The 13,191-nt window shown below is 43.8% G+C and overlaps 1 protein-coding gene across 5 annotated transcripts in view; it reads right to left on the reverse strand.

Moving 5' to 3' along the window:
• Positions 1-13,191, reverse strand: part of EPS15L1 (epidermal growth factor receptor pathway substrate 15 like 1) — a 302,041-nt gene that overhangs the window by 77,577 nt on the left and 211,273 nt on the right. Inside the window, exon 23 of one of the 5 annotated variants that reach the window (XM_077475484.1) lies at positions 11,374-11,516. The exons of the other annotated variants lie outside the window; for them this stretch is intronic. Within the exon in view, the coding sequence (XP_077331610.1) occupies positions 11,488-11,516 (29 nt within the window). The 3' untranslated portion in view covers positions 11,374-11,487. Of the gene's footprint in view, positions 1-11,373; positions 11,517-13,191 lie in introns of those variants that run through there. 5 annotated transcript variants of the gene reach the window in all.

The raw sequence follows: 13,191 nt of genomic DNA on the forward strand, positions 1-13,191 counted from the left end.
TTTATCATGAAAATTAACTTAACCACGTGCTTACTGGGCACTTAAACCCCCCTCCTGCCAGACCAATTTTCAGCTTTCAGTGCTGATACACTTTGAATGACAATTGCGCGGGCAAACACTGTATCCAAATGAAATTTTTATCATTTTTTTCCCACAAATAGAGCTTACTTTTGGTGGTATTTAATTACAGCTGGGAGTTTTATTTTTTGATAAACAAACAAAAAAAAGATGCATTAAAAAAAAAAAAACATGTTTAATAGTTTGTTATAAAATTTTGCAAACAGGTAATTTTTCTCCTTCATTGAAGTGCGCTGATGAGGCGGCACTGATAGGCTGCACTGGTGGGCACTGATAGGCTGCACTGGTGGGCACTGATAGGCATAGTTAAGGCGGCACTAATAGGCACAGATAAGGCGGCACCGATGGGCACAGATAAGGCGGCACCGATGGGCACAGATAAGGCAGCACTGATGGGCACAGATAAGATGGCACGGATGGGTGGCACTAAGGGGCACTGATAGGTACCACTGATAGATGGGACTGATAGGTGGCACTGCTGGGCACTGGTAGATGACACTGATGGGCACGGATATGTGGCACTGGGGTGCAGCACCTTTGTTGAGGCAGATTATGGGCACTGCTGGGTGGCACTGTGGGCACTGCTGGGTGGCACTGACGGGGGGCACTTATTTTTTAATGATGTGGCACTGGCAGGGGGCAGGTGGGCACTGGCAGGGCTGGCTGTGATCGGGACTTATGTCCCGATCACGGGCGCCAGTGATCGGCTCTTTTTTTTTCTCCTCGCGCTGTCAGCGCGAGGAGGAATAATAGCCGATTACCGGCTCCGTTGTATCACATGATCAGCTGTCATTGGCTGACAGCTGATCACGCGATAAGGGGTCGGGATCGACCCCTTGCTCGGATCAGTGATCAGGTGAGTCTCATAGACTCGCCGATCACAGAGCGCGCCACGCGTGCCCCTTTAGGGGGCGCGCAGGCCGCTCGTGCACGGGACGACGTTAACAGACATAGTCCCGGCAAAGGAGATCTGCGCTGTAGCCGTCATTCGGCTATAGCGCGGGGCTCAAGTGGTTAAAAGGAGAAGTCCTGCCTGAGCTTGTTTGGCTGAGCTTCTCTTACAGGCCATAGGAGTGCAATCCCTTTTGCACCCTTGTGACCCGTTTACAGCAGAGAGTGGTCAGAAGTCTGCTCTCTGCTGACCTCACTGGAATCAGTTCAGGCACTGAGTCATCACGACAATGAAGTCTAGATCTCCCAGGTGCCTGGATTGATAGCTGGCTGCAGCCCCTCCACAGCTCAGTGCTCCAGTGAGCATGGAGGAGCAGAGCAGGAGAGCTGCTGATTGGCAGGCAGCATCTCTCTGCTCGGGGAGCTGAGAGAACTGAGCCATCAGCAATGCTCGATTTCTCAGTGCAGAGACTTTGGGGGACAGATGCAGCATGGGTCTGATACTGCATCTACCTACAGTAGGCAAGTATGATTATGGGAAAAAAACGGATTCCCATACTTTTCTTTTAATCAAATAAAGCATCCCGAGACCATTCATGTGTGGGGTTGCTTCTCAGCCAAGGGAGTGGACTCACTCACAATTCTGCCTAAGAACACAGCCATAAATAAAGAATGGTACAAAAACATTCTCTGAGAGCAACTTCTCCCAACCATCCAAGAACAGTTTGGTGATTAACAATGCCTTTTCCAGAATGATGGAGCACCTTGCCATAAGACAAAAGTTATAACTAAGTGGCTTGGGGAACAAAACATCAAATGATTGCGTCCGTGGCCAGGAAATTATCCAGATCGTAATCCAATTGAGAACTTGTGGTCAATCCTCAAGACGCGGGTGAACAACCCCCTCCACCCGCAAATTCTGACAAACTCCAAGCATCGATCATGCAAGATTAGGCTGCCATGAGTCGAGATGTAGCCCAGAAGTTGATAAAGAAGGGTCAACACTGCAAATATTGACTCTCTGCATAAAAACTTAATGTAATTGTCAATAAAAGCCTTTGACACTTATAGAATGCTTGTAATTATACTTCAGTATACCATAGTAACATCTGCCAAAAAGATCTAAAAACACTGAAGCAGCAGACTTTGTGAAAATTAATATTTGTGTCGTTCTCAAAACTTTTGGCCACGGCTGTAAATTTACAAACATTAAGTTAGTTCAGATTAATAGGGATAGGCTAAAAAAAAAAAAAAAATTAAATGAAAATATGATTTTAAATTCTGACCATAGGTACACGTTAACCACTTGCTGGCCGCCCTATAGCAGTTTTACTGCTACAGTGCGGCTGCGCAGGATCACATATATTTACATGATCCTGCACTTTCAGGTATTGTAACAGAATACATATTGGTCTAAAGTTATGAAGAAATTAGATTCTTTACATTTTTTATTGGATAGGTTTTATAGTGGAAAGTAAAAAAACGTTTTATTTTTTTTTTTCAAAATTGTTGTTTTTTGCAGAGGTGATCATATAACACCAAAAGAAAGCTATTTGTGGGAAAATAAAAGGACATACATTTTATTTGGATACAGCGTTGCATGACTATGCAATTGTCAGTTAAAGTATCGCAAAAAATGGTCTGGTTGGAAAGGGGGGGGGGGGGGTAAATCTTCCAAAGCTGAAAGTGGCTAGTAATGTATTCCCAAATACAGAGCTGCATCATTTAGCATTATTTATACTGTATTAGATTAAATATTTGTTTGGAATTTAGATACAGTTTAATTAGTTGCCTACCTGGGCAATGTTTTATTTTTTATTTTTTGCACACTTTAAAAATATGCATTTTTATTTTGCTGGAATTTACCTTCCAACTCTCTCAAAAACCAAAACCCCTTGAGAAATAAAATAGTGGTAATTGCATTTTTTTTCTGTCATGTGATATGTCAGCTATTTATCAAATTTAGTTAAAAAAAAAACAATATTTTTTTGTAAAATATTTGAGACTAGGTTGTGTCTAGTAAAGTGATACCAAACATATCAAGCCTTTAAATTGAGCACAGATTGTGCTTTCCTAGCTACTCTAGGAAAGAAAGATGAGAAACTGGAAGTAACATAATACACGTCACTTCCAGGGTCACTAGCCACTGGAGAGATCGTGAAAGCAGCTTCCCGGATCCCGGGCTGCCGGCAAGGTAGGTGGGTGCCCTTTCAGAGTCCCATAAAATGGATCAGTCAGCTTTAGGGCTTCCAGATCCCTTTTTTCAGAAAGCCCTTACACAACTGTCGAGCTTGCTTTAACCACTTTTCCATCATGCGGTTTATAAATGAACCTTGGTAGACAAGTGGGTAATTAAAGCGGAGGTCCACCCTAAAGTGGAGCTTCCGCTCATTGGAACCCTCCCCCCCTCCGGCACCACAATTGGCACCTTTCAGGAGGGAGGGGGGTGCAGATACCTGTACAGTACAGGTATCTGCACCCACTTCCGGCATAGATATCTGTAGAAGGTACGCCCCTTTCCGAAGGTCCCCCGCTGTCTGCTGGGAAACACACAGATCCCAGAGACAGCGGGGACCATCCTTATTGCGCAGCGCGACTCGCGCATGCGCAGTAGGGAACTGGGAAATGAAGCCGCAAGGCTTCACTTCCCAATTCCCATACCCAAGATGGTGGTGGCAGCACCCGAGAGACGATCGAGAGATCAGCTTCGGGTGTCGACATCGCGGGCGCGCTGGGCGGGTAAGTGTCATCATTTTAAAAGTCGGCAGCTGCAGTATTTGTAGCTGCTGGCTTTTAAAAAAAAAACAAAAAACGGCGGACTCCCGCTTTAAGATACCCATTGAACTTCCAGTTCCTGTGCCGCAAGAAGTAGCTGTTCTGTCACACAGGTCCCGCAGCGCCTCCCGAAAATCAGCTTAATGCACCCTCCGAAACACCGCCGCCGCCCGCAGACCCTCGGGGAAGCTTCCCCATCCATGGACCGCTTGCTGGACAAGAGCGGCCCACAATCGCAACCAGCTCATCGCTCTCCAGATGCCGCTGCAGCAGCCCCGCTCCCTAGCATGGCGGAGGTGCCTGACATGGAGGAGAGTGTCAGCGCCGCCCCTCCTGACCCACAGAGCAGATTGTACAGGCAGTTGTAGCTTTACTATTGCAACCTCAGTGGAGAAGGCTGTGCTAGCAGGGATGCTGCAGAACAAAAAGGAGCTGAAAGTCTATGCCTCATGGCTGAAAGAGGCTGAGCAGAGGCTTTCTACCATAGAGGATGAGCTCTAGCTCAGGCTCAAGCCACGGAACAAGAACAAGAAAAACAAATCAGTATATTATAAAGAAACTGGAAGACCTTGAGAATAGATCAAGATGCAGAAACCTTCGTTTTTTGGGAGTCCCAGAATCGATGCAATCGTTGGCTATCCTAGACTTTTGCGCTCTACACATCTCTGAGGTGTTGGGCCTCCTAGGTCCCTGCGCAGTGGAATGGGCTCACCGCATGGGGATGTACTCCACCAAACGCACTTCCCCCCACCCGATAATCACAAAATACCTAAACTATGCTGACAAGTCCGCCCATCCTGCAAAAGTACAGGCAAGCAAGAAATCTACAAATCGACGGAGTCAAGATACCAATATTCGCCGATTACTCCATCAAGGTCTCAAAAAAAGGAAGGTGTTCCAACATATCTGCTCGGAGCTCCACCAGAAACAAATCAAATTTACCCTAGCGTTTCCTAAAACTCTCCGTCTCAAAGCACCAAATGGGAACCAGCTTACCTTCCACAACCCATCAGAGGCTGAGGCTTTTATGCGCTCGCTGAACTCAGAAGCCCAACCAAACCTCTTATCTAAGGTGTCACCAATCCCACGCCCTCTAGTTTGGTTTATATTTCTTTTATTACCTTTATGTGCACTCCTTTGTTCACCACTTGTACTCTCCACCCACACTTACCCAGCAAACACCCAGACCCTATCTGACCTTCACAGGAGACTTTCATGGAGGCCTCACAACACACCCGATCTCTCTCTGGATTCCACCTCTGTAATCAAATCACCAGCCCCAATTCATCTTGCCAAAATCCTTCCATGAAAGTTACCTCACGGAATGTGAAAGGTCCCCCATTAAGAGGCTCAAGATTCTGTGCCATCTCAAAAGATTAGAAACAGACATCGCCCTGTTAAAAGAAACCCACTTAACTTCCCCTGACTTCCACCGTATGAAAAAACTTTGGGTGGGCACGGTCTTGGGTTGACATCTTAGAGCTTACCAAATGAACACACAGATGCCACTCTCTATAAAACTGGCAACAAGGCCAGAAAGCTCTTAACGAGGCTCTGCAAAGGCCCTTATCCTACACATATCTCTTTACAGGACATTTCAGGAACCAAGACAGGGCTGCACCCTCTCAACGTTAATATTAAATTTAGCTATGGAGCCCCTCTCCAGATACCTTACCGAACAAGCATCGCTTCAATTGGATACATATTGGCGACTGTGACTTGCGTACTGCCCTATTTGTGGATGATGTTCTTATATTCGCTGCGAACCCTGCATCCGACATGACCACCATCAAAGAGACCTTTGAAGAGTTTAGACTTTGCTCAGGCATTAATTACAGTATCTCACAAAAGTGAGTACACCCTTCACATGTTTTTAATATTTTATTATAACTTTTCATGTGACAACACTGAAGAAATGACACTTTGCTACAATTTAATAAGTAGTGAGTGTACAGCTTGTATAACAGTGTAAATTGACTGTCCCCTCAAAATAACGCAACACAGAGCCATTAATGACAAAAGTGAGTACACCCCTAAGTGAAAATGTCCAAATTGGGCCCAATTAGCCATTTTCCATCCTTGGTGTCATGTGACATATTAGTGTTACAAGGTCTCGGGTGTGAATGGGGAGCAGATGTGTTAAATACGGTGGCCAAGACCATACATCGGTTTAACAGGACAGGTTTCACTCAGAACAGGCCTTGTCATGGTCGACCAAAGATGTTGCGTGCATGTGCTCAGCATCATATCCAGAGGTTGTCTTTGGGAAATAGATGTGTGAGTGCTGCCAGGTTGAAGGAGTGGGGGGTCAGCCTGTTAGTGTTCAGAACATACGCTGCACACTGCATCAAATTGGTCAGCATGGCTGTCGTCCTAGAAGGAAGCCTCTTCTAAAGATGACGCAAAGAAAGCCCGCAAACAGTTTGCTGAAGACAAGCAGACTAAGGACATGGATTACTGGAACCATGTCCTATGGTCTAATGAGACCAAGATAAACTTATTTGGTTCAGATGGTGTCAAGTGTGTGTGGTGGCAACCAGGTGAGGAGTACAAATACAAGTGTGCCTCGCCTACAGTCAGGCATGGTGGTGGGAGTGACATAGTCTGGGGCTGCATGAGTGCTGCCGACACTGGGGAGCTACAGTTCATTGAGGGAACCATGAATGGCAACATGTACTGTGACGTACTGAAGCAGAGTATGATCACCTCCCTTTGGAGACTGGGCCGCAGGGCAGGATTCCAACATGATAGCGACCCCAAACACACCTCCAAGATGACCACTGCCTTCCTAAAGAAGCTGAGAGTAAAGGTGATGGAAGCATGTCTCCAGACCTAAACCCTATTGAGCATCTGTGGGGTATCCTCAAACGGAAGATGGAGGAGTGTAAGGTCTCTAACATCCACCAGTTCCGTGATGTTGTCATGGAGGAGTGAAAGAGGACTCCAGTGGCAACCTGTGAAGCTCTGGTGAACTCCATGAGGGTTAAGGCAGTGCTGGAAAATAATGGTGGCTACACAAAATATTGACACTTTGGACCCTATTTGGACATTTTCACTTAGGGGTGTACTCACTTTTGTTGCATGAATGGATGTGTGTTGCGTTATTTTGAGGGGACAGCAAATTTACACGGTTATACAAGCTGTACACTCACTACTTTACATAGCAAAATGTTGTTTCTTCAGTGTTGTCGCATGAAAAGATAAAATAAAATATTTACAAAACTTTGAGGGGTGTACTCACTTTTGTGAGATACTGTAAAATAAGAGCAAAATTTTACCTCTAGGCTCCTCTCGGACACAGCCATGGACCTTTCACTCTCCCTTCACCATGGCTAAAATGCATATAAACTTACCTAGGCTTCAAGATAGAGAAAGTCCCTGCCTCCTTGTACACCCTGAACTACTCTCCCTTAATCAAAATAATTACTCAGGAATTGGAAAATTGGATAGATCTGTCTCTCTTGCTTCTGGGGAGATGTTTTTTATTTAAAATGGTTAGTTTTGCACGGCTATTATATCTTCTTAAAACTGTACCATTACTCCTGAAACAAAGATGTTCATATTACTGAACAGGGCATTATCTCAATTTATTTGGCGAAACAAACGCCCCCGCACAGCTTTACCAAAACTTTATCTCCCCAGAAGCGAAGTAGGTAGGTCTCCCAAATATCAGGGTATATAATCTTGCCTGGAGTGAACAAAACTGTTGGAATTCAACTGCTCAAATTCCACGCCATGTGAACAAAAATAAATAAAAATATACACAAAGAGCAGCTCCCTAGAAAAGTGAACAAAACACCTGTAGAGTGATAACAATAATTAAGGGCGCTCTGCAAAAAATATTTTCTAAACCACCAAAAATATTTTCTAAACCACTAAATTACAATAGCTGTGGCAAAAATACTTGAAACAATATAGTGATCACCAGAGTAAAAATATGCACATATATAATGACAATAATTACACTGGAGAAATAGTGAACATCAGGGAACGACCATACATAATAATAATAATTAGCAATGTAAAGTCCCAATAGCGTGTCTCTACAAAAAATGAATTCTACCGATCCAGAATGTGGAAAACAGATAGTAATCGTGATATAGCAAGCGTTGTTTGACTTACTTTTTAATTAAAGTGGTCAAACGGATCTGGTAAGCAGTTTGGACTTGTATCTTCACTACTGGTGTAGTTCTACGTGTATGGCGGAGGGAGTCGCAAGCCTTTTTCCCGACATGTTGCTATATCACGATTACTATCTGTTTTCCACATTCTGGATCGGTAGAATTCGTCAGAATTCATTTTTTGTAGAGACACGTTATTGGGACTTTACATTGCTAATTATTATTATTATGTATGGTGGTTCACTGATGTTCACTATTTCTCCAGTGTAATAATTGTCATTATATATGTGCATATTTTTACTCTGGTGATCACTATATTGTTTCAAGTATTTTTGCCACAGCTATTGTAATTTAGTGGTTTAGAAAATATTTTTGGTGGTTTAAATTTTTTTTTTGCAGAGCGCCCTTAATTATTGTTCATATCTCTATATAATCTTGCCTGTCTGCTACGTATAGGTATAGACTGGATCTCCAAAGCTTCACGCTATTCTAACTATCGCTTCAGATATGGCACGCCCCTACTTCTTGGTGGCCTTACTACACAGCAAATGGAAATTAATTTGGTCAGACACGCAACACAACCTTCTTTTGAGGGACACGGCTATAGCCTGGATAGAATCACGGAAAAGTCTAAATCTCCCCCCCCCTTCAGCTCTAGACATTTACCAATCCAGGGAAATCCCATGTTCCCAACAAGTTTGGATCACAAAATTTTCTCCATATGGCAACACAAAAGCATCTCCACATTCGCACCCCTGTGTGACCTAAAATCCCACACTCCTCCTCTGTTTTTGCGGAAAAATACTCTACCTGAATCCCACGTTTTCTATTTTGGGCAATGCTTCAACTTCATTCGCAACTCGTGCAGGGAAGGAGACAAAAGATTCCGAACAACAATAATTGACCGTCTTCTCAAAGAGGGATCCTATAGTATCTCGTACATATTCAAATCCTTGATCCACAAAATTACTCCATCTCTCGCTTCATCATCACTGACAAATTGGGGCAAGGACTTTCCTGACACAGAGATTCTTGATAAAATACTTCAGGGCTATAACAATGTCCTCCATCTGATCCCAAATGAATCGTGGAGAGAATCACAAATAAAAATACTGCACCGAGCCTTCATAACTTTCTTATGGAAGAATGCTAATCCTCACTCCACTTCATATCCTCTGTGCTCCCAAAAGAGGCCCTCCCTAACGCACCCTCTGTGGTCTTGCACATACATCGCTACCTTCTGGGATCAAGTTTTATCTTTTATACTTGGCGTTACCTTACTTAACCTCCCAAAGGACCCTCTTTTGTTAATCTTCGGCTATTGGGACAAACATCTCCTTACGTGGTCTCCAACAAATCTCGACGCACAACACAAGTCATGGACCCAGATATGCCTCCTAGAGGTCCAGAGGTCCATTCTAAAAAATTGGATTTCCTCCTCATGCTCTACCATCTCTCTGATCAAAAGGGAATTACAGATATTAATCTATAGGGAAAAAATCACCAACTTTAACCACGTCGTCTCCAGAAAACGTTTCTACCAGTGGTGGCAAGCTTTCATAAACACCACCATGTCCCATGAGGAACTGGAAACATTTAAAGGTTAAATTTTCATACCACAAGGATCTCCAAACATTATACGACAAGGAGGACATTTCCTAAGACACCCAGATTCTCCCCACTCCACCAAAGTATCCAGATTCATGACACAGGAAATATCTACCAATTTTTTCTCCCATCATATTATCAAGTTTGATAGTGCTGTACTATGTTGCTTTCTGACTGCATTATCTGTCTGGGCCACATGTACACTCACCATTTAATTTCTAAATAGTATAAGGAGGTGTCCTGTACTGCAGTGGTCTTCAACCCTGTCCTCAGGGCCCACTAACAGGCCAGGTTTGCAAGATAACTGAAATACATCACAGGTGATATCATTTGCTGCTCAGTGATTTCAGTATTCTAGTCTGCATCTCCTCAAGGTAATACATAAAACCTGGCCTGTTAGTGGGCCCTGAGGACAGGGTTGATGACCACTGCTGTACTGTACATCAAGAAATGGAATTTACCGGTAAGTCAAAATTCCTCTGACCTTAATTGTACAGGAGGCAGGCAACTTACTCATGAACTATGGGGCAAAGCAATCAATTTGAGGGTGGACAACAACTAGGTAACAGAACTGGGCCTACATGCCCAAAAACAACAGGATGAAAACCGAGTGCAAGAACCTTGCGGGTGAATGTTGCATCAGAAGAAGACTGAACATGCACCAGTTAAACTTTGAAAAAGTAAGAAGAGATGATCAGGAGGTGGCTTTACAGAGTTGGACCACAGAAGCTTGGTGCCTAAAGGCCCAGGATGCTCCAAAAGATCTGGTGGCGTGTGTGAGTAAGAGCAGAAGAGGAGTTACTTGGTTTAGAGCATAAGCTCTAGTGATCAAATTCCTTATCCACCAAGTAACTGGATTTTAGGACCGGAGGAGAGGACAAACAGGGAATGTGCTTGTGTAAAGGAAGAAGTAGCTTTGAGGAACACTCTGGCAACATCCAATATAGAAACTTTTTTCGGTTATCCTCACTGAGATAGAATGCTGAAATCCCCTATAGAAAAAAGAATGGTCTAGGACAGGGGTCAGCAACCCTTCTCCACTTAAAGAGGACCTCCACCCTGAAGTGGAAGTTCCACTCATCTGATCCTTCCCCCCCCTCCGGTGCCACAATCGCCACCTTTCAGAGGGGAGAGGGGTGCAGTTACCAGGATAACCCAGGTATCTGCACCCACTTCCGGGACAAGACCGCCGCAGATGCCCCGCCCCCCCCCCCCGTTGTGTTCTGGGAAACACACAGTTCCCAGGACACAGCGGGGACCAGTAGAGAAGCGCAGCGCAACTCGCGCATGCGCAGTAGGGAACCGGGCCGTGAAGCCGCAATGCTTCACTTCCCGATTCCCTGACAGAGGATGGCGGAGGGGGCAGAAGAGAGACGAGCGATTGCTCGTCATCTGCCGCCGACATTGCTGGACCCTGAGACAGGTAATTGTCAATTTATTAAAAGGATTCAAGAAATGTAAATGCATGGATGGCTGCATTCACCTGATAATAAAGATAATAATCTGGACCCCTTCACATTAGACAGCCCCTCCCCTAAAGTGAATACCATTCCAAGCATAACCCTATATTACACAGTAAAGGTCAATCATACAGGGTAACCCCGTCTAACCGCTTCACGATGCTGGACACAGTGGGCATACCCCTGAGGAGGGTCTTCATGAACTGGGTTCCATTGTGATCGACCATGGCCCTGAACCTGTATAGCAAATTGTGAATGACGCCACATATAGCATCAAGTGCCAAGCAAGGATCCAGTGCCTGAAGGGTCTAGGTATTGCGCCAAAGGTTTTACAGAGGTTGCACCAATCTTGGAATGCTGCTTTCGTAGACAGTGAGGGTTTATTAAAGAATAATAAAATACTCTAGTTGGTTTCTCCAGGAAAAAGACGTAGTCCATCATCTACAGACACTAGGAAAAAACTGAGGAGTCTTAACATGAGGTAAGATTGTAGGACAAGTGCTCCAGGGGTGTATATCCTCAAAAGCTTGCTAGTGTACAATCAAGATATGGGTCTATAACCTAGATGTAGGAATAAGTTGTCCTGTAGGATTAATATAAAACAATTTTGTTAGTGTAACATTAAAACAACATTAGGTTTGGTTAATGAGCACACAAATTAGCTTGACCACAATTCTTTTTTACAGGTATGCAATCGCTAAAGATTTGAATGACCTTGTATTTGTTTATGTGAGCATTTGATGCTTTTGCAGTAAATCAGAATTGTCATCCAGATCAACCAACTTCGTTGTTGCAATTTAGAGATTATTTTGGGGACGAAGTATTTTTATTTGGCCTCATGCACATGTTCACTTCTGCACATTCAAGGAAAAATTGGGGTGTTTTTCAGTGCCAAGAAAGTACAGCTGCCCATGTATACAAGTGGCTTGTACGCTGGTGTACTTTATGTCACCTGCATCTGCACCTCATCCTATCAGGGAATGTACTGCATTCATTCAGAAGATGCTAAAGATTTATCTGAATGCCAAGTGGCTGACCACCTATGTTCACAGAATGCAGGAGGGTCAGCAGCTCGACACGGGACCTGGAAGCAACTGGAGATCACTGGAGTAGCGTTGTCTGCTTCTGTGATTTCCAGGTTCGAGGAGCATCAGCTAAGGATGGTATATGCATAGTGACATTGGTCCAAGCCGGGCCAGTGTCACCATGTATAAAATATTCATAACTGCAATTATTTTTTAACTTGAGGTTTGCATATGTGAAAAAGTAATAATTATAATTTGATGCTGTGACATTTCCTCTTTCCCAGCATATCAGAAATATGAAGGGTGGGGACAGGCTCATAAAACTCCCAGCTACTTTCATATTAAAGAAGAATAGTCATAGGGGGTTGTTTACCAAAGAAAAATCCACTTTGCACTGAAAGTGCACTTGGAAGTAAAGTCTCTGTAGATCCGAGGGGGCCATGCAAGGAAAATAAAAAACAGCATTTTAGTTTGCACATGATTGGATGATAAAATCAGCAGAGCTTCCCCTCCTTTCAGATCTACCCCTTAGATTTAGAGCAACTGCACTTCCAAGTGCACTTGCAGTGCAAAGTGGATTTGCCTTTCCTAAATAACCCCCATAGTGTTTCTAGAGTATTAAAAATCAGAATTGTTAGTGCAGGTGATTTTTTTTTTCCCCTCAGGCATATGTGTATAGTCTACTTTTTGCAATAAATGCTGAGATTTGTAGATACATTCATTAAATATGTACGTCACGAGGAGGGATGGGGAGCTTTTTTAATTCATCCTCACAAAAAAAAGATCACAAAGACAGATTTTAAAAGTAATTTTCATTCATGCATTAATGCCAAGCTGAATTAAACTTTCGCACTTAAAATTAAACGCTCTCCCTGTGTAACCAACACGACTGAGCTGTCGCATCACAGGGACATACCTTCTTGGCCCCCTACAAGCTGACTGTTAGGCAGCCCTGGCCTCATAGGCAATATACTATACTTACGATGACCACAGACATGAGTAAATTTTCATCCTTTCCAGATGACTCTGACTGAGAAATGGTCATAATTGCATAGGCATTGTATGAATTATTATTGAAATTTTTTTTTGGGGTACCCCTTGGTAAACTGATTACAGAGATCGAGTTGCTTCTCTGGGCTGGATTTACAAGCTGAAAGGCATTATCTTCCTATAAAGGAAACATTACCCCGGGGTCAGCAACCCGCAGATCATGATCCACCAGTAGATCACTGT

This window comes from Lithobates pipiens, unplaced genomic scaffold (genome assembly GCF_037356315.1).
Source record: "Lithobates pipiens isolate NorthernLeopardFrog02 unplaced genomic scaffold, aLitPip1_a1.2 Scaffold_13, whole genome shotgun sequence".
Lineage (NCBI taxonomy): Eukaryota > Metazoa > Chordata > Amphibia > Anura > Ranidae > Lithobates > Lithobates pipiens.